Raw genomic sequence first — 26,034 nt, forward strand, 5'->3', positions numbered from 1 at the left:
ATCTTCTACACTAGTGCAATTAGTGCTTATCATCAACATGTAGAAGGTAAGCCCATCTGTGGACAGTCTCCAGTTGTTTGCTTCGTGAGAGGTTTGATTTTGTCAAAGCCCCCCCATCAAACCTCCACCAGTGTCATGGGATCTCAACATCATTCTCACCCAGCTGATGAAAGCTCCTTTTGAGCCACTGAATGCCATCTGAAGTACTTGACCTGGAAGGTCATTTTCTTGGTGGCTTTTACTTCAGCTCAAAGGTCAGTGAGCTTCAGACCTTAGAGGTGGATGCACCTTATACAAAGTTTCATTCACAACAGAGTAGTCCTCTGTACGCACCCTAAGTTTCTGCCAAAGGCAGTGTGGGAATTCCATCTGAACCAGTCAATTGTCTTACCAACATTCTTTCCCTGTCCTCATGCCCATCTTGGCGAAAGTGGCTTGCACACTGTCATGGATTCAGGGATGGTAAGCCCTTGGACTGCAGCCAGGGCTGCAGGAGACAAGTCCTCTGAGATGGCACTGGCACAAAGCAGAGGTGAGCCAAACACAGAATCCAGACAAGACACAAGACCTGGCAAATAAGCAGTGCACACTCAAGGCAAGGTAGAAACAGAGCCTGGCTGAAGCAAAAACCAGGAACGGAGCTTGACTATAGCAGGAACCAGGAACAAAAGGAAGGACACTCATACGGGCCGCAAGGCTGAACTGGAAACCAAACAAACAGAAAGAAAGGGGAAAGAAACAGAACAGAATCCCCTAAGCAAATACTAACCAAGCAGTGCACACACGCTGGGCAAAACAGAGCCATAAACAAGAGGTCAAAAGACCATACACACAGGCACAAAGTAACTGAAGGGGAAAAGACAACCCCACACAGGCTCACATAGTAGAATCAACAAGTAAAAGGTTAAAGGAAATCCACACAGGGAGGCAGCTCAGGGCTGTGCTTAGAACCACAGCTAACCAACTCAGAAATCACATAGATAGGTAGCTCAGGACTGTGCTAGTAGTCCCAGCTAAAAGGAAGAGCAGTCCACTCATGCCACACAGAGAGGCAGCTCAGGGCTATGCTAGTCACCACAGCTAAACTGAAGACCCACCCACTGAAACAGAAACCAGACAGAGAGGAAGCTCAGGGCTGTGCTAATAGCCACAGCTAAATGGAAGAACCATCCACTCAAACTCAAATAGAAACTTCACAGAGAGGACTAAGACAGAAAGCATACAGAGAGGCAACTCAAGACAGGGCCACTCAGCCACTCTAAGGTAAAGGGAAAACAAATAAAGAAGCAACTCATGGCAAGGCCACTAGGCCATTCTAAGGTAAAGGGAAAACACACATAGAAGCAACTCAAGGCAAGGCAAAGGGAAAACACCCAAAGAAGCAACTCAAGACAAGGCCACTTGACCATACCAAGGTAAAGGGGAATCACACAAAGAAGCAACTCGAGGCTAGGCCTCATGGCCGCTCAAAGAGTAAAGGTAAGCCACTCATAGAAGCACTCAAGGTTGTGCCACACGGCACTCAAGGATAAAGGGAACCCACTCAGGAACACTCAAGGCTGTGTCACACGGCACTCAAGGATAAAGGGAAGCCACTCATAGGAACACTCAAGGCTGTGCCACATGGCACTCAAGGATAAAGGGAAGCCACTCATAGTAACACTCAAGGCTGTGCCACATGGCACTCAAGGATAAAGGGAATCCACTCATAGGAACACTCAGGACTGTGCCACACAGCCACTCAGATTTAAACATAGAAAAGTAATTCACACAGGTACAAACAAGAACTACATCCAGAAACAACAGGGGGCTGTGCCAGGGAGCACAGCTAATAGAAAAGTAACAGAAAAGTAACCACACAGAAAAGTAACCATACAGAAACAGTACAGGGCTGTGCTTGGAAGCACAGCTAACAGAAAAGTAATCCATTAAGGTTCAAACAAGATCCACACAAACAGCTCAGGGCTGTGCCCTGAGGCACAATTAACAAGAAGACAAGTTCACTCAGAATCAAACAACAATACTATAAGAAGAAAAAGGTAAACCAGACCTGTTGCAAATGCAAGGCATGAAAGTTCCAAGGTGCATATAAGGACTTCCTGATGATGTCACAACTTGGAATGAGGCTTGAATAGCAGGAACACCAAAGTGAGGCTTGGCTGCAGAACACCAATAGCAGAAACCACCATGCAGGTAAAAGGCAGTCTGGAAATGTCACACAGCCAGATTACTGAGAAAAAATAGGTCTGGACATATGGGCATGGCCACAGTCGTGACACACAGCTTGGATTGCAAGAGAGCATTGACCTACTACATGGAGCGGACAAGGCCCAACAGACAGTCCTCCCAGCTTTTTGTTTCTTTTGATCCCAACAGGATCGGGGCTGCCATTGGGAAACACACCATGGCTGAGAGAGTGCATTTCCTTCACTTAGCCCAGGTAGGCTGGCCTTGGAGGGTCATGTCACGGCTCATAATGTCAGAGCAATGGCTGCGTCGGTAGCCCTTTTGAAGTCAGCCTCCATTGAAGAAATTTGCAAGGCTGCGACATGGTCTTCAGTCCTCACATTCACATCACACTACTGCCTTGAGCAGGATACCCGACGCGTCAGTCGGTTCAGGCAGACAGTGTTGCAGAATCTGTTTGGGGTCTAGAATCCAACTCCACACTCCTAGGCCCATTTTATTGTGTTCCAGGCTGCACTCTCATTCAGATTGTGTATAGTTTTCAGGTTAATCTGTGTTATATCCTCATGGTTGCGTGGCCCAATTGAACAATGTTTGTTGTTTTTCGTGAATCTGGATGCTAGGGATTCCCCACTTGTGAGAATATAGAAGCCTGTTTGTCCTCAGAGAAAGCAAAGATACTTACCTGTAGCAGGTATTCTCCGAGGACAGCAGACTTTATATTCTCACAATCCCTCCCACCTCACCTTAAAGTTGTCTCCTTTGTTAATTTTACTTTATTTTTTATTATAGTATTAAACTGAGGAGACCATGTTCGCGTGATGGGCAGGAAGGCACTCACACATGTGTGGTAGATTGTGACTCATGCGCCACAAAGCTCTTTTTTTAGCTATGCCAAATGCCGGACCGGGTAACATGGATCAGCATCACCCATTTGTGAGAATATAAAGACTGCTGTCCTAAGAGAATATCTGTTATAGATAAGTATCTTCGCTTCATGATCCTTTGAGTCACAACCTGCTTAGGTTTTCAGGATGGACAAAATATGTAAATGAACCTAGTTCTTTTGCCAATAATATGGAAATGTATGTGATTAATATTTATTATATTATATCACAATTTGTAGCCCTCAACGACTGGAAGCAAATATCCTCATTTAGAGATGTTGTGAGGAGTATTAGAAATAGATGAGATAATCCAATGTAGCCTATCAAGACCTATCACAAATAAAAGGGATAATGTTAGAGTAAATTTGTTCCAATGTACTGATGAACAAGATGTAGCAGGAACCTGAAACAAAACTTTATAGGGATTTTCATCTTGCTACAGCATGAGGGGAGAAGAGACTAGCAAATCTTTAGTGAGAGATCTTCAAGAACATTAACTGAATGGAAAAAAATCAACACATTTTGCAGAAGGCAAGCAGTAAAAGAAAATATTTCCTCTTTTAGCTAAACTCAAACATAACAGTGTCACCCGGTCACCTTACAATGACATTGCAGACTTTAAATTTTAGCTGCTATACACTTGAGAGATGAGACAAGAGAATCTAGTCATCATAAAGAGATTGTAGGCTCAGGAGTAATCTAAGGAAATACTTTTTCACCGAAAGGTAGTGGACTCCTGGAATGTCTGAATTTAAGAAACTGTAGGATGGGCACTTGGAATCTCTTAAGGAAAGGAGGAGATAGTGGTTGCTGTGGATGGGCAGACTGGATGAGACATTTGGCTCTTATCTGCCATCATGTTTCTATGTCTCTGTTCTCTTATGGAGATCTTTGCATGTCATGGCCTCACAGTGGAATAGAGGGGCAAGAACGATCACAGAATTCATACAAGTTTGGGACAACCTTGGTACTAAGCTTAAACTTGAGATCAAATGAGATCTACACTTTTGAAGGAGAAAGGTCATCTGCACCCTGCCTTCCTGTTTTCAGCCACAGAATGCATTTAAAATGCATTTAGAATGCATTTAAATTACACAGTGAGAAAACAAAATGGGAACTGCCAGTAGGGAGCTGTTGGGGGTTAGAGATTAGAAAAAGAAGTGACATTACAGCCCTTCGGGGCTGCAATGAGACAATTTAATTTAGAAATAAACTACAAAATAACCAGGAAGGGAACCCAATTATGTCTTCAACAAAAAATATAACATTGGTTCTCCAAATATAAATGTAAGCATAAAAAAATAAGGGAGGAAAAAGCCTTGAGTGGGACTTCTTCATCATCAACTGAAAAAAAACCTCCCAAACAGTGGAATCTTTTATTGAAGTATCTAGTAATCATAGAATTTAAACTTCAAATATTAAAATGTACTTAATTGCATCGTCTCTTTCTCCCAGCTCAGACAGAAAAACAGACCGTGACCGATGAAGGCCAGCGTTTCAATTAGCTGCATCAGGATCAGCAAGTCTCCCATGTTTGAACAGAGTAATAATTAAATTAATGACTTGCTGACCCTGACGCAGCTAATCGAAACACTGGCCATCATCAGTCACGGTTCTGTTTTTCTGTCTGAGCTGGGAGAGACGATGCAGCTAAGTACATTTTGTATTTGTTTAAATTCTATCACTAAATACTAGATACTTCAATAAACGATTCCACTGTTTGGGATGTCTTTTCAGCCGATGATGTTGTGCTGTACCAGCTATTAGTTGGGATCTTCCTGAGGCTTTTTCATCCCTTATTTTTGATGCTTACGTTTATATTTGGAGAATCAGTGTTCTAACAATTTAATTTAGGTCAGAAAGCCTTGTCAGAAACACAAAAAAGCTTAAATATGGTAACTCTTGCATTCTAAGTAATAAAATAAATATCAGAAGCACAGCTGTTTCCTTCCTTCCTTGAGTCCTGGAGTAAGGAGTCACTCAGTTGCTTACCTTGTAGAACATTCTGTCAGCAAAGCGCAGCATCTCTGCAAAGGCGTTGTACCAACAGTGAAAGACAGCAAAAAATGACAGCAGCAGAATAAACATGCCTGCAGAGACCAGGAGTGAATCTAATTAGAGAAGTTCAACATTAGTATGTACTGACTTCCACAAAGTTGGACAGGCCACCCTTTCATTCCAATCCCCTTCCCAGTCACCATTACCCATAATTCTCAATGCCACTCCCATGGCTTATTCAATGTGCCTCTAAAATATCACCTGTTTTGGGACCTATACTAAATCTGCAACTAAGTCATGGGATCCCACTACTTTTAAACCAATTCACACTAAAACTCGACATTTATTTCGCTCCCTAAGTGACATGGACATATCAGGGAAAGAACTTAATTGGCTTGAGTTTTCTGTCAAGTAGAACTTACAGGGTGAAAATGGTGTGGATTTCCCCAAGCCTCTCCATTATCCCCAATTCTTTTCAATATAGTGATGAGCTCTTTTGGAAGGGAACCAACTCATTTAAATGTTAGCTTAGATAAATATGCTATTAATATAATGGAAAATTGGGCTTTTACTCATTTTCTGAAATAAATTTAGATAAAACAAATTTATTATAGTTGAGATCTTCAACTATTTTGTCACTAGGTAGCAGTCTGGTCCTTATTGGCAGAACACTTTCTCATGTATCTTCCTTAAAGGTGCTTAGTAACTGCTTAGATAGTAACCACAGAAAGGTGGTATATCAAATCCCATTCCCCCTTAGATTTAGGTCTATGATTTGATACCCACCTTAATTTACCGATAAAAAAAGTATTTTGGAAATTGACAGATTTTGTCTGATCTGAGAATACTTTCCTCCCTGTTTACAAAAGCCATGCAGCAATGCCGACACAGCCCATTTAAAGTGAATGGGTTATGTTGGAATTAGCGCACCGGCAGCTGCTAGAATGGCTTTGTAAACAGGATGGTTCATTTGAATAATTAAAAATGATCATTCAAGCATTTATCCTTTTACAACTGGTTAGGTGTAAAAGTTAGGTGTTCTGAGAAATTTTTAAAAAGCAACTGGAAACACTACAAAACACCACAGCTAGACTATCATGTGGTACCTGGAAGTCTGAACAGGCAATTGTTACTCTGGTTATCGATAGAAGCGCACTCGGATCTTCAAAATGTGCATTTTATTGTTTAGTATATAATCCATAGTTTAGCTCTACCCAATATTTATCAATTATTAGTCTTTCCCCTATCACATAAAATATTGTACAATGGAGATCAATTAGTACTTTTCCATTGGCAAAGGGATTTAAAATTTAAATGAATGTTTGTCTTATTTTTCTCTTTTCAGGCGGCAAGACTTTGCAACATTTTACCAGTAGACCTCAGATCCAAAACTGATTATATGAGTTTTCATAAGAAATTTAAAATGGATATTTCCCCCCAAATTTAAAAAGGTGTGAATTCTATTTTATTATGATTATTTGAGTTTAAGATATCCCAGAAATGGCTGGTAAAATTTCATTGTAATTAATATTAAACAAACTTATTGGTACTTGTGGAATACCTAGTACTTGTGTTATTATTTCTCTGAGGACAAGCAGACTGTCGTATTCTCACAGCTAGGTGATGCCATCCAATGGAGCCCAATGTGGATGCTGACTAGCGAGATCAAGGACTTTCTAGTAGGATCCCACTGTGCATGCGCTGGTGCCTTTCCACCCAGTGCAGGCCCTTCAGTTTTCGTTTTTCCATGGAGCAGGGAGGAGTCATCATTAAGACCTCCTAACTGTGTGTGTCATGCTTTCTAATAGTGCCTTACCTTGCTGGGTTTTTTCCAGTTCATTTAGATAATTTTTCCTTTAATTCCCCTTTTTCTTCAGTTTCTCTTTAATTTCTTTTCATTTTTGGGGGGGTCTTAAAGTTTCCTTTATTTTTTGCATATTGCTAGGCCCATTTAGACCGGAGCCCCAACCTCAATTTGAACACTGCCCTTTTTTCTGGTTCAAAAATGAGGAATGTAATTTGGTCACAATTCTTTTCTTGATGTCCAAGAAAACCTCCAGTGGCTTCAAAAGGTGTGCCCAATGTAATTGGGTGATTTATATGACAGACTTGCACAACTGGTGCATTGGGTGCCTTGGGCCTGACTGAACCTAACTATTGTTCTCTCTGCAAATCAATTGAGAACACAGAGGGTGCAGCAGATTCAACAGGAAAAGCTTTTTGGCTCCTCGAAGGATACATCGGCCCCGGAAGCATTGACCTTGATGGCTACAAAGACTTCAGCATCCACTAGGAGTGCAGCAGCATTGAGAAGGTCTCCATGTCTCGTGACATTTAGTGCCCAATGTGCACTGAGAGTAGGCCCCGGAAGTGGTCAGCATTGGACCTGACACCGAGGACACATTTATTTATTTATTTTATTTTTATTTTTGTTCATTTGTACCCCGCGCTTTCCCACTCATGGCAGGCTCGATGTGGCTTACACATACGGGTTCAACATCATCCTTCGTGCCGAAGGACTGAGATGCTGTGCATCAGTGGAAGCCCAAGAAGTATAAGCATCTGTCCTCCTCGACACATGATACTGGGGGCACTGGGGCATCAGCATCGCTGGCATACAAGAAGCTCTGGCACCAGGAGGCATACATCCCCTCCTTGGAAGAGGTGTTGGTGCACAAGTCTCCCAGCAGCCAGGTCCCTGCTACCAATCTGACACCGACACCTTCTCAGGCTGCTTCTCTTCTGGCTCCCCTACCTTTACCAATGCCTTCTGTTGATGTGCAATTCTGAGCCATGCTCAAGGAGGAGGTGGTGTAGATGTTGCAGTTGCAAACTGCTCAGGCTTCGAGAGCGCTTGCAACAACTGCAGATGAACCCTAGATTTCTACCTGAGTTTTCTTCCATGCTGGTGCAGAGATCGATGACATCAATCTTGATGCATACAGTACCGCTCTTGATGTCTGAGGAGGAAGCTTCACAGAGTCAAAGAGTAGGGCTGTACCTCGGCGCTCTCCAGGGCGTGCACATAGATCCACTGAGTTAACGCAGGAACAGACTCATTCAGTACAACATAAATACAGTACAGAGTCTAAATGGGTTTCAGAGGAGGACCCACATTACTCCTTGGAGGAGGAGTCTTATGGGATACCTTCTGATCCCTTCCCACTTCAAGAGAGATGTAAATCACCACCTGAGGGTCTCTTTCACTGGTTTTATCAGGGAGATGGCTTCTACCATCCCATTTACGTTAGAATCAGAAGAAGAGCCCAGGGCAGAGATATTGACTGTCCTGGACTACAAGTCTCCTTCTAAAGAAGTGGTCACTGTACCATTGCACCCTATCTTTAAAGATGCACTGAGGAAGAACTGGGAATCTCCCCTCTCAGTGCAGGTTGCACCTAAGAAGATGGAAATGCAGCACCATATCCAAAAGGCTCTCGGATTTGAGAGGGCTCAACTGCCACACCACTCTGGTGGTCAAATTGCTCTCAAATGAGCTAGAAGCTCCAGGACTCATGCCTTGGTGCCCCCAGATAGAGAGGCCAAGACACTAGACTCATTTCGGAGGAAAGTTTCTCAATTCTCGATGCTTGTTGCCTATATCCAGCCCTACCAGCTCTACAGAGCCTTTACTTGCAGTGTTTTGTCCGCAGTACACTGTCTTGTGGATACTCTCCCACAGTAGCAGGCCACAGAGCTTCGCCAGTTGGCCAGTAAGCAGCTGGAGTGTAGGAAATATCTGGCCATGGGCCTGTACGACTCTTGTTATAGTGTCCAAACTTTCTGCTATGGGTGTGGGCAGTGGTGTGCTGGTAAATGTTTAACAACAGGCTCTCTCCCCGGTCCACCTCTGCGCCCCCCTCCCCATCCACCTCTGCACCCTCCCCCCCCCCCCAAATTTCAGAGCTGGCTATAGGTGAGAAGAGAGCCTGGGGGGCGGCGGCAATGCATTACTCTCTCCAGCTTCTTCCTATTTTCTCCATCCATGTGCAGTTTTTCTCCTCTCTTCCATTTCCCTCATCTCATCTCATCTCCTTGCTCTCTCTTCCCTCCATGTCCAGCATTTCTTCTCTCTCCCTTCCCTCTCCTCCATCCATGTCCAGAATTTCTCCTTTCTCCCCTCCATTCATGTTCATCTCACTTCATCTCTCTTTTCTCCCCTCCATCCATGTCCAGCATTTCTTCGCTCTCTTCCTTCCCCTCCACCCATGTACATCTCCTTCCTGTCTTCCCTACCCTCCATCCATGTCCAGAATTTCTCCTGCCCTCTCCTCCATCCATGTCCTGAAACTCTCCTCTCTCCCCTCCCCTCCATCCACCCATGTCCAGCAAACCTCGTCTCTCCCCTGCCCTTCTCTCCATCCACCCATGTCCAGCAACTCTCCTCTCCCCTCCCTTCCAGCCACCTATGTCCAGAACTTTCCTCTCCCCTGCCCTCCCCTCCATCCATCCATATCCAGCAACTCTCCTCTCTCACCTGCCCTCCCCTCCATGTCCATCAATTTCTCGTCTCTCCCTGGGCCCTTCCTTCCCATCCATATCCATCGATGACTTTGATGCTCCTCTCTCCCCTGCCCTCCCACTCCCATGTCCACCTGCCCACCCTCTTCTCCCCCGAACATCCCTCTTTTTGCTCCTGCCACCCTGGGGAGTTTAAATCTTTGATTTAGCTTCATCGCAGCAGCTGCAGTGAAAGCCCGTCTCTAGCCTTCCCTTCATTTCCTGTCAGTGTCCCACCCTTGCAGAAAGAGGAAATGATGTCAGAAGAAGGCAAGACACTGACGGGAACGAAGTCAAGACTAGAGACGGGCTTTCACTGCAGCTGCTGTGATGGAGGTAAATCAAAGATTTAAACCCCCCAGAGCGGTGGGAGGTGAGATAAGCATGGCTTTTAGCGCCCTCCTGCCATGCTTACCTCACCGCCGGGTTGCGCCGCCCCTAGGAGCCAGCTCGCCTGCCAGAACAACCGGCTCGCAAGAGCTTTAAAAATTTAACAACTGGCTCTTGTGAGCCGGTGCGAGCCAGCTCCAGCACACCACTGGGTGTGGGGATTTGCAGACTCTCATGGCTGTGTGTCTCTGACCTAGAACCAGAGGTTGGCAGACATTTGTTGCTGAGGTGACAACTTGTTTTGAGATAAGGTGGGGGAAGTCGTAGACCTCATAAAGAAACATATGAACACTATCCAAATTCTGTCTTGGCACTCTCCAGCTGCATCCTGTTCCTCATGGAGGTTTTTGAGTGGGCCTAGATAACGAACTGTCAGACTAGTGAGTTCTTGTACCAAGTTGAACGCTGATGGATCCGGGAATTGACGAGGACCCGGGTTCTGACTTGGCAGTCGGGTAACCCTGAGGCTTCACCTGCAATGACCGCCATTCCCCAGGGGTTGAGCCCCTAGGTGCGGCCGGCCAGCAGGACAAGAGAGCAGGGACTGGAGAAACAGGGATGCTGAGATAAGGTCAGACAGGCAGACCACAGGCAGAGAGTAACTGGATACCAGCTAGGGTCACACTGGCAGGCAGCAGGCAAAGAGAAGTCCAGGTATGAGATAGGGCCAAATGGGCAGGAAGCAGGCAAAGAGACGTCCAGGTACAAGCTAGGGTCAAATGGGCAGGCAACAGGCAAACAGGTCCAGGAGCAAGCTAGGGTCAAACGAGCAGGCAGCAGGCAAAGAGAAGTCCAGGTACAAGCTAGGGTCAAACGGGCAGGTAGCAGGCAAAGAGACGTCCAGAGACAGGCAGAGAACCGGAAACCAGGTCAGCAGAGAAAATGCAAGCAAAGCTAGGAGAAGAGTTACCGAAGTAGAAGCCGAAGCAATGAGGCAAAGGAAAGCTCAGTAGAAATGGTGCTGGCGTCTGATGTCAGGAAGAACTAGCAGAGAGGGGAAGCTGTCATAGGGCAGGAGAATAGCAAGAGGGCAGACAATTCACCAATGAGAGCGGGGCATAGGGGGAAACCAAGACAGCCTATAGGCTGGGGAGGCAAAAGAGGAAGGAGGCCAGGAACCTGATCGCTTGGGTGGACAATTCCCAGCAAAGTAGAGGGCGGGCCGGAGATCCCAGGGCAAAGCCAGGCATTGCCCAACTGCGGGATGAAGCACTAGGGAAACATGGGACAGAGGACATGGGCCAACTATGATGGTGGGGAGTCCTGCGCCATTGAAGGGAACCACCGCCGCCGAGGCAGGGAGACCCATGCTGCCGAGGGAAGTCACGCTGCTGGAGGGGGAGGCCGAAGACGAGGTGAGGGGCGTGACATGAACCTACTTCTTTCAAAGGCATAGGTTCCTGCTGCCTTCTCACTCTGCCCAGTAGTCCTAGGCCCAGTGTTCTAAACCTCGCCAACCCATCCTCAGAAGCCCCAGGCAGCGCCCCAGTTGAACCAAGGGGCCATCTTTTGACTAGCTCCAAGACAGCATAGCCACACTCAAAGTAACTATTCTTGGATGGCCTACCGGTAGGGGGGAGGCTGAATTTTTTCCATCAGAGGAGGTTCTTTGTAACCTGCGGCCAGTGGGTTCTTCAAATAGTCCATCTCGGTTATACTTTGGATTGGCATCAAAGACCACCACATTGCACACCAAGAGCATAGATACTCAGCTCTCAGCTTAAGCAGGTACTTGTAGAGAAAATGTTTGCCATTCTGCAGGCCAATGTGGTTGAACCCATGCCACCAGGAGACGAAGGGAAGCAATTCTATTCCAAGTAAGCCTCACTTCGGTTATTGGAAAAGTAATGGAAACGATGCTGAAGGAAAGGATAGTGAATTTCCTGGAAGCCAATAAGTTGCAAGATCCGAGACAACATGGTTTTACCAGAGGGAAATCATGCCAAACGAATCTCATTGAATTCTTTGATTGGGTAACTGGAGAATTGAATCATCGACCTGCTATAGACGTAATCTACTTAGATTTTAGCAAAGCTTTTGACACGGTTCCCCACAGGAGGCTCTTAAATAAACTCGATGGGCTGAAGATAGGTCCCGAAGTGGTGAACTGGATTAGGAACTGGTTGACGGACAGACGCCAGAGGGTGGTGGTAAATGGAGTTCGCTCGGAGGAGGGAAAGGTGAGTAGTGGAGTGCCTCAGGGATCGGTGCTGGGGTCGATTCTGTTCAATATATTTGTGAGTGACATTGCCGAAGGGTTAGAAGGTAAAGTTTGCCTATTTGCGGATGATACTAAGATTTGCAACAGAGTGGACACCCGGGAGGGAGTGGAAAGCATGAAAAGGGATCTGAGGAAGCTAGAAGAATGGTCTGAGGTTTGGCAATTAAAATTCAATGCGAAGAAATGCAAAGTGATGCATTTAGGGAGTAGAAACCCACGAGAGACTTATGTGTTAGGCGGTGAGAGTCTGATAGGTACTGAGGGGGAGAGGGATCTTGGGGTGATAGTATCCGAGGATCTGAAGGCGACGAAACAGTGTGACAAGGCGGTGGCCGTAGTGAGAAGGTTGCTAGGCTGTATAGAGAGAGGTGTGATCAGCAGAAGAAAGGAAGTGTTGATGCCCCTGTACAAGTCATTGGTGAGGCCCCACCTGGAGTACTGTGTTCAGTTTTGGAGGCCGTACCTTGCGAAGGATGTTAAAAAAATGGAAGCGGTGCAAAGAAAAGCTACGAGAATGGTATGGGATTTGCGTTCCAAGACGTATGAGCAGAGACTTGCTGACCTGAACATGTATACCCTGGAGGAAAGGAGGAACAGGGGTGATATGATACAGACGTTCAAATACTTGAAAGGTATTAATCCGCAAAAAAATCTTTTCCGGAGATGGGAAGGCGGTAGAACGAGAGGACATGAAATGAGATTGAAGGGGGGCAGACTCAAAAAAGATGTCAGGAAGTATTTTTTCACGGAGAGGGTGGTGGATGCTTGGAATGCCCTCCCGCGGGAGGTGGTGGAGATGAAAACGGTAACGGAATTCAAACATGCGTGGGATATGCATAAAGGAATCCTATGCAGTAGGAATGGATCCTCAGAAGCTTAGCCAAAATTGGGTGGCGGAGCAGGTGGGGGAACAGAGGTTGGTGGTTGGGAGGCGAGGGCAGACTTTATACGGTCTGTGCCAGAGCCAGTGATGGGAGACGGGACTGGTGGTTGGGAGGCAGGAAATACTGCTGGGCAGACTTGTACGGTCTGTGCCCTGAAAAAGGCAGGTACAAATCAAGGTAAGGTATACACATATGAGTTTATCTTGTTGGGCAGACTGGATGGACCATGCAGGTCTTTTTCTGCCGTCATCTACTATGTTACTATGTTACTTGTGCCCAAGAAAATGGGGGGTGGGAGGGGGGATTTCATCCCATTCTAGACCTAAGGACCCTGAGCAAATTCCTGGCCAAAGAAAAGTTGAGGATGATTTCCCTGGGCACCCATCACCCCATGATTCAGGAACATGATTGGCTATGCTCTCTGGACTTAGAGGATGCCTATGCCCATATAATTTGATTTCCCATTCACAGGAAGTATCTAGATTTCAAATAAGGAAACACCATTACAAGTATCGTGTGCTGCCATTTGGCCTTGCATCAGCTCCCAGGGTATTCACCAAATGTCTAGTGATAATAGCGGCATATCTATGAAGGCTGGGAGTGTATGTGTTTCCCTATCTGGACGATTGGCTGGTCAAGAGCAGATCACAGGAGGGGGCATCGGTATTAATGCGCCTAACTCTTCGGGTGTTGGAGTTACTAGGGCTCATCTTAAACTATTTACTAGTTACAAAACAGATTAAATCAGATCTGCACTTTACCCACGCAATACAAAAAAGACCTGATATAATAGTAACATAACTCTCAACCAACTTGATGTATAGATTTGGAGGGAAAGACCTCAAAAACCTCTGAACAAGACAAAACAGATGAATATCTATTCCCTATGGGTTCAGTTTCTATCATAGGTCAGAAAACCCTCCAAAATCTAAATAAATAATGCTATATATGTGGTAATAATTGTAAAGCACACATGACATTCATAAGAATCTCAAAAGCTGACTTCAAAAATTCAAAATCAAAATAAACATGCAGCAGCAATGAAACACTCATCTTTGCTCCACAAGACTAGTTTCATCAACGTAATGGCTGCTTCAGGAGTTATATGTGCCATTTGCAAAAAAACACTGAGGTAAACCAGTCAGCTCAACATTTTTATATAGAGAGATGGTCTTCAGCCTTGGGCATTTCATCATAAACTACCCCAAGTCCCACCTTCTCCCATTACAGTGATTGGAATACATAGGAGCCTTGCTAGATACATTACAGGCTTCGACTTTTCTTCCACAAGCGACAGCAGAGACCTTATCAATGCTTGCCATGCAAGTCTGAAGCAGCAAGCAGGTCACAGCTCTGCAAATGTTGAGTTTGATGGGCCACATGACTCAACAGTACATGTCACGCCCATGGTATGAGAGAACAGTGGCATTCCTAGGGTGGCTGACACCCAGGGCGGATCGCTGATGTCTCTCCCCCGGGTGCAGTGCGACCCCCCCACCCCCGGCGAAAAGCCACCGCCCCCCGGCGAAAGGACACACCTCCCCCCTGCGAAAGGACACACCTTCCCCCCGGCGAAAGGACACCCCCCCCGGGTGCATTTTTACCTGCTGGGGGGGGGGGGGGGGTGCCGCGCGCCTGTCTGCTTCGCTCGTTCCATGCTCCCTCTGCCCCGGAACAGGAAATAACCTGTTCTGGGGCAGAAGAAGCACGGAACGAGTGGAGCAGACAGGCGCGCGGCACCCCCCCCCCCCCCCCAGCGGCATGCACCCGGGGCGGACCGCCCCCACCTTGGTACGCCACTGTGAGAGAAGCCCAGTGGACCTTAGCTTTCTAGTGGTTGCAGGTGGTCAGGAACCTAGCAGATGTCATCCAGATTCCTCCAGAGTTGACTCATAACTTCTCTGGTGGACAATTCATACAAATTTGACCGTAGGACTACCATTCCAAATTCACCTCCTCAGAAGGTGCTAACAGATTCATCCACCCTGGGATGGGGAGCTCATATAGATGGACTTCACACCCAGAGAACTTAGTCCGATCAGGAAACAGATCTCCACATCAACCTCCTCAAGCTCAGAGCCATTTGGAACACTCTAAAGGTTTTCAGAGATCGGCTACAAAACCAAATTATTAACATAACATAAAACTTTGTTTTTATAGCCTGTAATACCTCATAGTTTAATGTGTGTTATATACAAAGAAGCTGGACAAGGAGGAAATAAAATAATAATCATAGTTTTCAGGGCCGTGCCTAGGGTCTCTGGCGCCCCCCTGCAGACTATCACTTGGCGCCCCCCTGCAGACTATCAGTTGGCATGCAGCCCCCCCGGACCTGCCTGGCTCCAAGGCGTGTGGAAGAGCTGGGCGGTGCCAAAGAGCCCATGGCTGCGTGTGTGAAGGCAGCAGCAGCCATGGGAGTAGTTTGACTGTTTCATTTGGAGGGGGGGGGGGGCAAAGGATGGGGCGGAGCATATTGGTGCCACCTCAGTAAGGCCAACACACAATCTCTCCACTGCAAAACGCTATACACAAACTTGTGCAAAAACACACTCATATCCTTACTAAACCATAACAGCACAAATTCCAAGGACAGGACAAGCTACAACCTTATGCGTGAAAAGGCAGAACTGTAATTACACAAGGCTCTAAAACACCAATACACTACCACGCTAGCAGAATACTGCACCTTGATCACACATGAAAAACACATTACACAACAGACATGACACAAGGAACTAGAAATCAAAAAAATATGAAGGCAAAATATTGAACTGGAAAGTTAACTCAAGAAGTCAGACTCAGCATGCAGCAATACCAGAAAAATTGAAAATTACATTGAAAATATCACTGATGCACATTTCAAAAAGCTGACATATTCCAATTAATAAATTCTGAATAAAATACTTTTTTCTACCTTTGTTGTCTGATCATTTAGTGTCTTCTGTTTTATGCAATGTCTTCTTTCCATTTGATATTTTTTCTCTCACCATGTCCAGCAAAATAATGGAAAGCCCACTCCATTCTATGGAAACAGTCCTTGCCAAAATTTCAGCAACTTCTTCACAGCAAAGGGCGTAATTCTTCAACTATACTGATGGATTCTTTAATCCAATAATGTCAATATGGATCTCACTCTCTGAGATTAAAAAAGTTAAAAAGGGTGTTTTCAGTGTGCATACAAATTTCTGTGCAACAGCTTCCTTCAAGCACCTCGATCTGTTTTTGTCAATACTTTGCATTGGATATGGATTCTGCTCTCTCCCAGCAGCACTGCTGTCAACATTTTACTCCTGTTTCTTTTGCCACTTCTCTCTCTCCCTTAAAAAAATGATTTAGCCTGCTCCATACCCTGAACTTTTATTTTTCTTAGATTGATTTGATGACCACCATATTCTTTATAGTAGACCCTACTGCAGAATTTGAGATGCCCATATGGATCAAGAATATCCATCATAATGTTCATGAAATTTGGTACTACAGTCTAAGACCACATCATGATGCTTGTGGTTGTGTCCACAGTAACTGAATGCCTCTTCGGGCCAGAAAGTGCAGAGCTTTCCAAATAGAAAACCTGAGGTTGCCACTGCTGGATCTGCAACAACAAAACCTCACTTTACTCTGGCTTTATTTGTTACATTGTGATGCTGAAGGTTAGTTTTAGCGTTTGCCAACAACAGTTTTTCTACAAAAGGTCTTTTTCAAGACCATCATCTCAGCATAGATCCAAATGAGCTCAAAGCAGCACCCATTGCCAAAGACCACCACAGCAGTGAAGCACCATGAGTCAGCACCAAAAGCCCATACCAAAGTGCTGTGGCATACTGATATATTGGTGCAGAGGCAAAAATAATCTCTACTTCCTTTGCGAGGGAGCGGGCGGGCGAGCGAGCGGGGGTTGTAAAAGCAGCAAGTAGGCACGCTGGTCTCCGTTCGCTTCCCTGCCCTCTCTGCATCCCGCCTTCCTCTAATGTCATTTTGTTTCGGGTGGGCAGGACGCTGAGAGGGCGGGGAAGTGGACGGAGACCAGCGTGCCTACTTGTTGCTTTTACTACTGGCGCTCCGCCCGCCAGTTCGCCAACGCGATAAAGTTTTAAAAAAATATATATAAAACTTGACGGCGCCCTTGAAGACAGACGCCCCCCTGCGGCGCTTACCCCACTTACCGTGTTGGCACGGCCCTGATAGTTTTAGTTAATTATTAATACATTCATTTCCTTCCATAATTCTGAAACAAGTATGTCTTAAACAAACATCTAACATTTACATAACTCGATGCCTGAACTATCAAAGAACAAATTCCTTTGCCTAATTTGGCAGCCTGATAGGAAAGCAAAGAATTTATAATTTCTTCCTTACTTTGCCCTTCATCGAAGGACAAGAAAACAAGTTTACTAATCGAGAAGCTCGTACTATTCTTGACAGAGTAAAACATCTTAACAAGTAGAAAGGGGCTAAACCATAATAAAAATGTACATTAAACATGATAATTTAAATTGGACTCTTGCCGCTACTGGCAACCAGTGACCTTTGCGTAACCCAACCTTGGTTTCAGTGATACTCTGTCTCTATTTCAACAGCTGATGTAGCTGTCAGTCACAGTGGTGAAGGGTCAGATGGTTTCCCGCGAGACTGAGTACACTTCCACCTAAATGAATGACAGGCATTTAAAAACACCCATTTAATGCCCTGGTGTGTGTATCCCAGCGACCACTGAGCAATCATAGACTCTATTCAGATGTTTAGATAAGTAGTTTAAAATTTATTGTACAGAGGAAGGTTTAAAAGATGACAGAGCCCCACAGAACCCAGGACACCCCCCCCCCCAAAGTATACAAGACTCCCCCCCCCCCCTCTGGTTTAAACCCCTTTACATTTGGAATAATAGACTGATCATAACATTTTAAAGAACAAAAAATCAATCTCGGAGCAGTATTCTGAATTGTCTGCAGCCTTCACAGTAATGCTTGAGAACAACATAAATAGATGACATTACAGTAACCTAGAGAATTCAGCAACAAAGCCAAGTGGACAACCAGGTTGCAGTGTTTTATGTAAACAAATAGGAGGGGTACAGGATCCTACCACTTGTGTCAGGAAGCAGTGGGCATGTGGAAGTGGGCCCTCATTCACAGGATGGACCTCCAAGCCATATAGCTCCCGGGAAAGGACAACTGCCTGGTGGGACCGAGCAGGGTTTTGCAACTGTATGAGTGGTCTCTCAATACAGGCATAGCCTGCAAGATTTTCCAAGAGTGGGACACCTTCTTGGTGGATCTTGTTGCCACTCATCTCAACAACAAGGTTCCCAGTTCTGCTCCAGGCTCAGATCACACGCAAACTAATGTCAAATGCCTTTCTCCTACACTGGGAGGGGGTCTTCAATATGCACATCCTCTAATACCTTTCATAGAGAAAATTTTGCTGATACTCAAGCAAGACCAGGGAACTACGATCCTAATCACACCTTACTGGCTGAGGCAGATCCGATTCCCTCTTCTTCTGGAGATATCCTCCACAAGTCTATGGAGATTCGACTGTTCTCCGACCCTCATCACACAGAACGAGGGGTCTTTTCTACATCCCAACCTCCAATCTCTGGCCCTCATGGCTTGGATGTTGAGAACATAGAATTTGAAACCTTAGATTTGCCAAAGAGTGTCTCCTGCATCTTGCTGGCTTCCAGAAAAGACTCCACTAAGAAGAGTTGTTACTCATTTAAGAGGAGGAGATTTGCTGTCTGTTGTGAGGGCACGGCTTTAGAACCCTTCACTTGTCCTACACAAAAACTGCTTGAATACCTCAACTTTATAAGGGATCATCTCAGTGCAGTTTGTGCTTATCACCACCATGTGGGCAGTGGCATAGCCAGAAGGCAATTTTTGGGTGGGCCAACAGGTTGGATGGGTGGGCACTAGACAGTGGTGTGCTGGTAAAAATGTTTAACAACAGGCTCTCTCCCTGGTCCACCTCTGCCCCCCTCGTCCACCTCTGCGCCTCCCCTCAAAATTGTAGAGCTGGCTATAGCCGGGGAGAGAGCCTGGGGGGAGGGGCAATGCACTACTCTCCAGGAAAAAAAAAATTAAATGATCCCAGGTTCCAATCTAATTCATGTTTAATGTGGGATAAAATGCCATAAATAAGAAAATAAATATAAACTTTTAACGTTGAGCACCCGATTCTCAAAGTGGACATATTCCAAACACTATAATGAAAATAAAATGATTTTTCTACCTTTGTTGTCTGGTGACTTTGTTTTTCTGATCATGCTGGCCCAGTATCTGATTCTGCTGTTATCTGTCCTCTTAACTCCATTTCCAGGGCTTCCTTTCCATTTATTTCTTTACTTTCCTCCTTTTTTCTTCATTTCTTGCCCTACATCCGTAAGTAAAAGCTGGGTCCTCCGCAGACTTGACTGTCCAGTGGATCCAGCTTCTGCCTATTTTCTCCATCCATGTGAAGTTTTTCTCCTCTCTTCCTTTTCCTTAATCTCATCTCATCTCTTTCTTCTCTCTTCCCTCTCCTCCATCCATGTCCAGCATTTTTCCTCTCCCCCCTCCATCCATGTCCAACATTTCTCCTCTCTCCCCTCCATTCATGTTCATCTCACTTCCTCTCTCTTCCCTCCCCTCCATCCATGTGCATCTCCTTCCTGTCATACCCTCCATCCACCCATGTCCAGCAACTCTCCTCCTGACACACCTCAAGGGCTTTATGTGCCTGGAAGTAAAGAGCGACTCCTCTGCCACCTGCACTCGGGCCTCCAGCTCCCCTGTAAGCTGCTGCTGCTTTAAGAATTCACAAATCGAGCTAGGAGGAAGTGACGTCACGCTAGCAAATGGAGCGGTGAAAACGGAGCTCCCGTCTATCAGCTTTAAAAAAGCGACTTTATAGCGGTCCAACCCCCGTGGGACAAGCGGAAACTGCCGCATTCGGTAGTGGAAAGTGCATTGAGCCGAGAGATGTCGCAATCCAAAGTTAAAACGCCGGATTTAGCGGCCTTTTCCTACCAGCAAAAAGCTAAAGCGGATGGAATAGTGGCGGAAGAAGATGGCGCCCATGCGTCGACGATGGCAGAGCAAGGTCTGGAATCTACACGAGGCGAGCTATCGATCGCCAGAGCGGCGGCAGAGCCTGAAGTGTGGGAGAAATTGTGCACGTGGTTCCAAGAAATAAAAACGGAGCTGAAGGAAATGCGCAAAGACTTTGCCCAATTGAGCACGGAGCTAAGAGGGGAAATATCAGAACTGGGCAACCGAGTAATGGAGATCGAAAATGGCCAGGAGGAGCAAATAGAAGTGAACAAGGCAGTGGAACAACAGCTCGGGGAGCGAAAATCAGAAGCTCAATACCTCATGGATAAAATTGAGGATTTAGAGAACCGGAGCAGGCGCTCTAATATCAGAATACGGGGGGTGCCCGAACTGCCAGAATTCAATGACTGTGAGGAAATAGTGCAGTCTATAGCAGCGCAAGTTCTATCCACTGAAGACCAGCCCTATGACAAAGCAAGCATTCGCCTTGAGCGCGCGCACCGCGCATTGGGCGCCAGGAGACCAAACCAGCCAAAAGATATAGTGGCTTGCTTCACGGACTTTAAAATAAAAGAAGCAGTGATGAAGAAGGCGCGATTAGAGAGCCCCGTGCAATGGGAAAGCTACCCGATTGAGCTGTACCAAGATATATCGGCCATAACCCTAAAACGTCGGGGAGAGCTGCGTCCGCTAACAGCGCAACTTAGAGAGGAAGGAGTGCCTTATAAGTGGCAATACCCCTTTGCATTAACCTTTTTCTGTGAAGGGAAGCAGAGGAGAGTGATATCACTTGAGGAAGCACAAGAATATATGAAGCAAAAGGAGGCAACGACTGACCCTCGACCCAGCGCGCAAGGAGAAGCAGCACGCGATAGGAAACCCAGGTGGCAAAGGGTATCGCAAGGACGAGGTCGCCTAAGGAGACAGATGTCTGGAAAGCAACTCAGCGCGTCAAAAGGAAAATGAAAGGAGTGACAGGACATCGTGATAGTAGACTGAGCGGCTTTATGGACAAATGGTGAGCAAGCCAATCCACGGGGGTGGAAATTTGGAATAAGCTGAGGGACAAAAGGGAGACGTGACTCCTCTCAGCAATAGACATGCCTCAAGTGAGATGTGGGCCATGTCTTTTTTGGCAAGGGGGGGGAGGGGAAGGGGGGATGGGGTGGGGTTACTATCTAAGTATCTGGTGGTTGCTGAGTAAGATAGCATATAAGGGAGATCAAAATAGTAAATGTTTAATTGTGTAACTTGGAATGTTAAGGGCCTTAATTCCCCAATGAAGCGCAAACGAGTGTTTGCTGAAGTGTTAAGAATGAAAAGTGATGTACTTATGCTGCAAGAAACACATTTAAAGCATTGTTATAAGAAATTGCTGGTCCATAGGAGGTATCCCATAATAATACACTCTGTAAGTAGTCAAAATCATAAGAAGGGGGGTGTGCTTATGGCGTTTATGGATACGCTCCCCTGGGAAATTATCAAAACAATAACGGATAGGGAAGGCAGGTTTCTGTTGGTGGTGGCCTCACTGTATAATACACTGTATACATTTGTCACACTATATGCACCTAATGAAGGACAGGGTGAGTTTTTGGAGGGAATTGAGCAAAAACTGCAACAGCATGTCCAGGGGCAGCTGCTGATGGGAGGGGATTTCAATCTGACAATAGATCCTCTGGTGGACAACTCCTCGGGACAAGCGACATATGCCAGGAAAGACAGAGAGGTTCTGGGCAGTTTTATGAAAAGATGGGGTTTGACAGACCTATGGAGGGCAACACATAGACAGGATAAAGATTTCACATTCTACTCAGCAACGCACAACTCCTACTCTAGGATAGATATGTGGCTGGGGGATGGGGTAGTGGCTAAAGTCATGCAACAGACACAGATAGGAATACGTACATGGTCCGATCATGCCCCAGTCCTCCTAAGGTTACAGACAGGGAGAGTAGTAGGGGGACAAAGATATTGGCGACTAGATGAGGCACTGCTAAATGACCCAGAGAATGTGGGGAAGATTGAACAATATATAAAAGAATATTTAGAGTTTAATGATGTAGGTGATATCAGCCCAGCGAGCCTTTGGGAGGGTATGAAGGTAGTGGTGAGAGGGCAGCTTATTGCCCTTAAAGCGCATCTGAAGAAAACCAAAGAAGCCAAGGAGTGCGAGCTGAGGGAACAGATCCAACAGGTAGAGAGAAAGCATAAAGCCGACCCAGGAGATAGGGCAGTAATGACAGAGCTCCATAAAACCAGATTGCAGCTAAATGAGCTACAGATGGCGGAGGTGGCCCACCAATTGCAACTGGTGCAACAAGAATATTATGAGATGGGAGATAAAGCGAGTAGATTATTAGCAAACAAGTTGAAAAAGCAGATGTCTCGTAATCAGATCCATGCTTTAACAACCAACCAAGGCCAGATTGTAACACAAACAAGTGACATTCAAGCTACTCTGCATGAATTCTATACGAGTTTATATAAGTCAGAAATGAAGGTGCCCCCTAACAATATTGAAGAGTTCTTGCAGGGGATAGAGATACCCCAGTTGTCACCAGGGGAAAGGGACACATTGTCGGCGCCCATAGGGTTAGAGGAGATTAAAGAAGCGATCAAAGCCCTACCACAGGCTAAGGCTCCTGGGCCAGATGGATTCCCCGCAAAGATTTATAAACTGTATGCTAGTATTTTGGCACCACTTTTGTTGAGGATATTTCAAACATTTGATCAAGCGCCAGAATTGCCATACTCATGGAGATTGGCTGCGGTAACCCTCCTACTTAAGCCCGGAAAGGACCCGCAGCAATGCGGGTCTTACAGACCAATATCCCTACTAAATGTAGACTATAAAATATTCACAAAAATTCTAGCCACTAGGATGCAAAAAGTGCTCCCTAAACTCATTCACTCGGACCAGGTAGGTTTCATAATGGGGCGACAGGCCTTTGACAACACTAGATGTTTGTTGCACTTACTCCAACAAATGAGAGAGGAGCGTGAGCCAGCTGTAGTGCTGTCAGTCGATGCGGAAAAAGCGTTTGACCGCGTAGAATGGCCATTCCTATTTGCAATGCTACAAAGAGTGGGGATTGGGGGTTGTTACCTGAAGTGGCTGCAATTGCTATACAAGGCCCCATTGGCGGTATTAAAAGTCAATGGTTCCTATTCAAAGCCGCTTGAACTCCAAAGAGGCACAAGGCAGGGCTGTGCAGTTTCGCCATTATTGTTTGCCCTAACAATTGAACCACTGGCCTGTATTATAAGAGCAGATACTGGAGTAAAGGGAGTAGTTCGCGGACAGAGGGAGCACAAGCTAATGCTGTTTGCGGATGATGTGCTGATGACATTGACTAACCCTGAGTCATCAGTGCGGCGAACTATAGAACTAATGGCACAATATGGGGAAAGGTCGGGCTTTAAGGTGAATATTACTAAGACAGAGCTACTTAATATTACAGTGCCTGACCAAGAGATGGGGCGGATGAAGGAGGCATTTCCGTTTGTGTGGGCCACAAAATCTATTAAATATCTGGGGATACAGATTACTCCTAAAGTAGAGGATCTCTATGAGGCAAATTTCCCGATGAAAATAACAGAGTTAGTAGCTGAACTGGATAGGTGGGAAGGCCTAAATATTTCATGGAAGGGTCGTATTAGCGCCGTTAAAATGATGATGCTGCCTAAACTGTTATATTTGTTTATGGCGCTCCCTATCCCTATCCCTCGCAGTTTCTTTGCACACCTCAATAGAAAGTTGTTTGCGTTTATTTGGAGGAAGCGGCCCCCACGGGTGAGGCGAGCTATACTATTTCAACCATTAGAGAGAGGTGGGATGGGAGTCCCCAATTTCTTTCTTTATTATCAGGCGGCACAATTGAGAATCCTGGCGGATTGGCACCCAGCAGCTAATAAAAAATGGCTACATTGGGAAAGGGCATGGCTGGGGATGAGGGAGATAGGGGATCTCTTGTGGATATCCAGTAAAGAATTGGGGAGTATAGGGCGCAGAATGCCCATTGGACTCAGCCACATTTTATCCACTTGGTGCCAAATTAGGAAACAGTGGTTCCCGGAACGTACATATTTTCATCAGACAGGGATATGCAGGGCACCAGGCTTTCCCTTAGGGGCCACTGAGATAGCCTTTAAACACTGGGCACGGGCGGGTCTTCATAAGCTGGGCCAACTATGGGATGATGATAAGATAATAAGCTTTGCAGAGCTACAGGAGGAATATGGATTGCAAGCTAGAGATCAGGTGTTTTACTGTTGCATACGTAATTACCTCCAAACCAAGGCCCGAGAAGAACTGGAGCTGGGGGAAACATCTTTGGAATTGGCGATGGGGAAAGGAGGGGGAAGGGGAAGTATCTCACGCATATATCTAGCACTACTCCAACATACAGACCCCCAAGGAACATATATCAATAGATGGGAGGGAGTATTGCAGGGTACATTCACAAAGGAGTGTTGGAGAAGGGGTTATAGTTATCTTTTTAAACCCTCTATGGCCCAAAATGCAATTGAAAATGGATTTAAAATCTTTTATTGGTGGTACTATACGCCAGATAGATTACAGCAAATATATCCAGAGACATCAGGAAACTGCTGGCGACAGTGTGGGGCTAGAGGCACGTTTATGCATATTTGGTGGGAATGCCCCAAGATAATAGAATTTTGGAAGAGTGTGATAGCAATGATAACGACAGTACTTCAATGCCCCTTCCCCTGCAAGCCGGAGAACTGCCTCCTTCACTTCAAGCCAGCCTCAGCGAAAGGACCCCAGCACAAACTAGCCATACAATACCTGGTGGCAGCTAAACTGGTTATAGCCAGAGAATGGAAAAGCCCACAGCCACCTGAAATGAGACTGGTTGAGCAAAGAGTGGACTTCCTATACCAGATGGCAAAGCTGACGGCTATGAGAAGAGGGCGAATGGGAGCCTTTAGCAAAGTGTGGCAACCATATGAACATTTGCATGAACAGACAATAGCACCACCATGATACGGGGGGGAGGGGAAGGGAGGGAAGGGAATACTAGCAATAAATGGCATAAAATTGTAGCGTACTGTTATGAGTGATAAGATGTAAAAATGTGAAATGCGTTGTGTAACTGAAAATCAATAAAAACAGTTTAAAAAAAAAAAAGAATTCACAAATCAAGTCCTCTAATGGTCCCTGGACTTTTCTAAGTTGGTCTTCACGAGGTTGCAAATGCTTGTCCAGCAATGCCTCCATCAGCGCCGCTGCTTCCGCAGCTACCTTAAAACCCATGCGGAGCTGGGAGAAGGACCTGTCAGATTCGCAGGGCTGCCATCTTGTCATTGGGCGGTCGATTCCACTGCCAGTCTTACGAGCGGGTCTAGCTGCCATCTGCCCACACAGAACTACCTCCAGGCCCGCCCACCCAACATCCCCTCGCCCAAGGTTTAAATCTTTTTTTTACCTCCATTGGAAGCGGTCGCATCACTGAAAGGCAAGCCCTGCCCATCAAGCCTTCTCTTCGTGAGTGAGTTCCCTCCGAGGCTCCGACTCCCGCTCTCACGGAAAGAGGAAATTATGTCAGAAGGTGGGACTCGGAGGGAACAAACTCATGAAGAGAAGGCTTGATGGGCAGGGCTTGCCTTTCAGTGATGCAGCCGCTTCCGACGGAGGTAAAAAAAAGATTTAAATCCTGGGCGAGGGGATGTTGGGTGGGTGGGCCTGGAAGGAAAGCAAGGGGGCACTGCAGAGCCTGCTTCTAAAGAAAGGAGAAAAAAAGAGGCGCTTGAAATTGAGGAAGATTCTCTGTGCCGTCTCTGGCCTCAGGTAACCTCCATGAGACTGTGTTTAGCGCGAGATTACATGAGGCCCAGTGTCGTGCGCTGGCTGAGGAGGAGGAGCTGCCAGTGAGTGCCGACTGATGAGAAAAGCATGTGGGAGGTGGCTG

At 46.0% G+C, this 26,034-nt stretch overlaps 1 protein-coding gene across 1 annotated transcript in view; it reads right to left on the bottom strand.

The window, feature by feature from the left end:
- The window catches only part of LOC115464627 (sterol O-acyltransferase 2-like), a 327,319-nt gene that overhangs the window by 47,350 nt on the left and 253,935 nt on the right, over window positions 1-26,034 (bottom strand). The window contains 1 exon segment of the mRNA XM_030194991.1: window positions 5,067-5,164. Coding sequence (XP_030050851.1) covers window positions 5,067-5,164 — 98 coding nt within the window.

The sequence above is a fragment of the Microcaecilia unicolor genome, chromosome 3 (assembly GCF_901765095.1).
Source record: "Microcaecilia unicolor chromosome 3, aMicUni1.1, whole genome shotgun sequence".
Taxonomy (NCBI): Eukaryota; Metazoa; Chordata; class Amphibia; order Gymnophiona; family Siphonopidae; genus Microcaecilia; species Microcaecilia unicolor.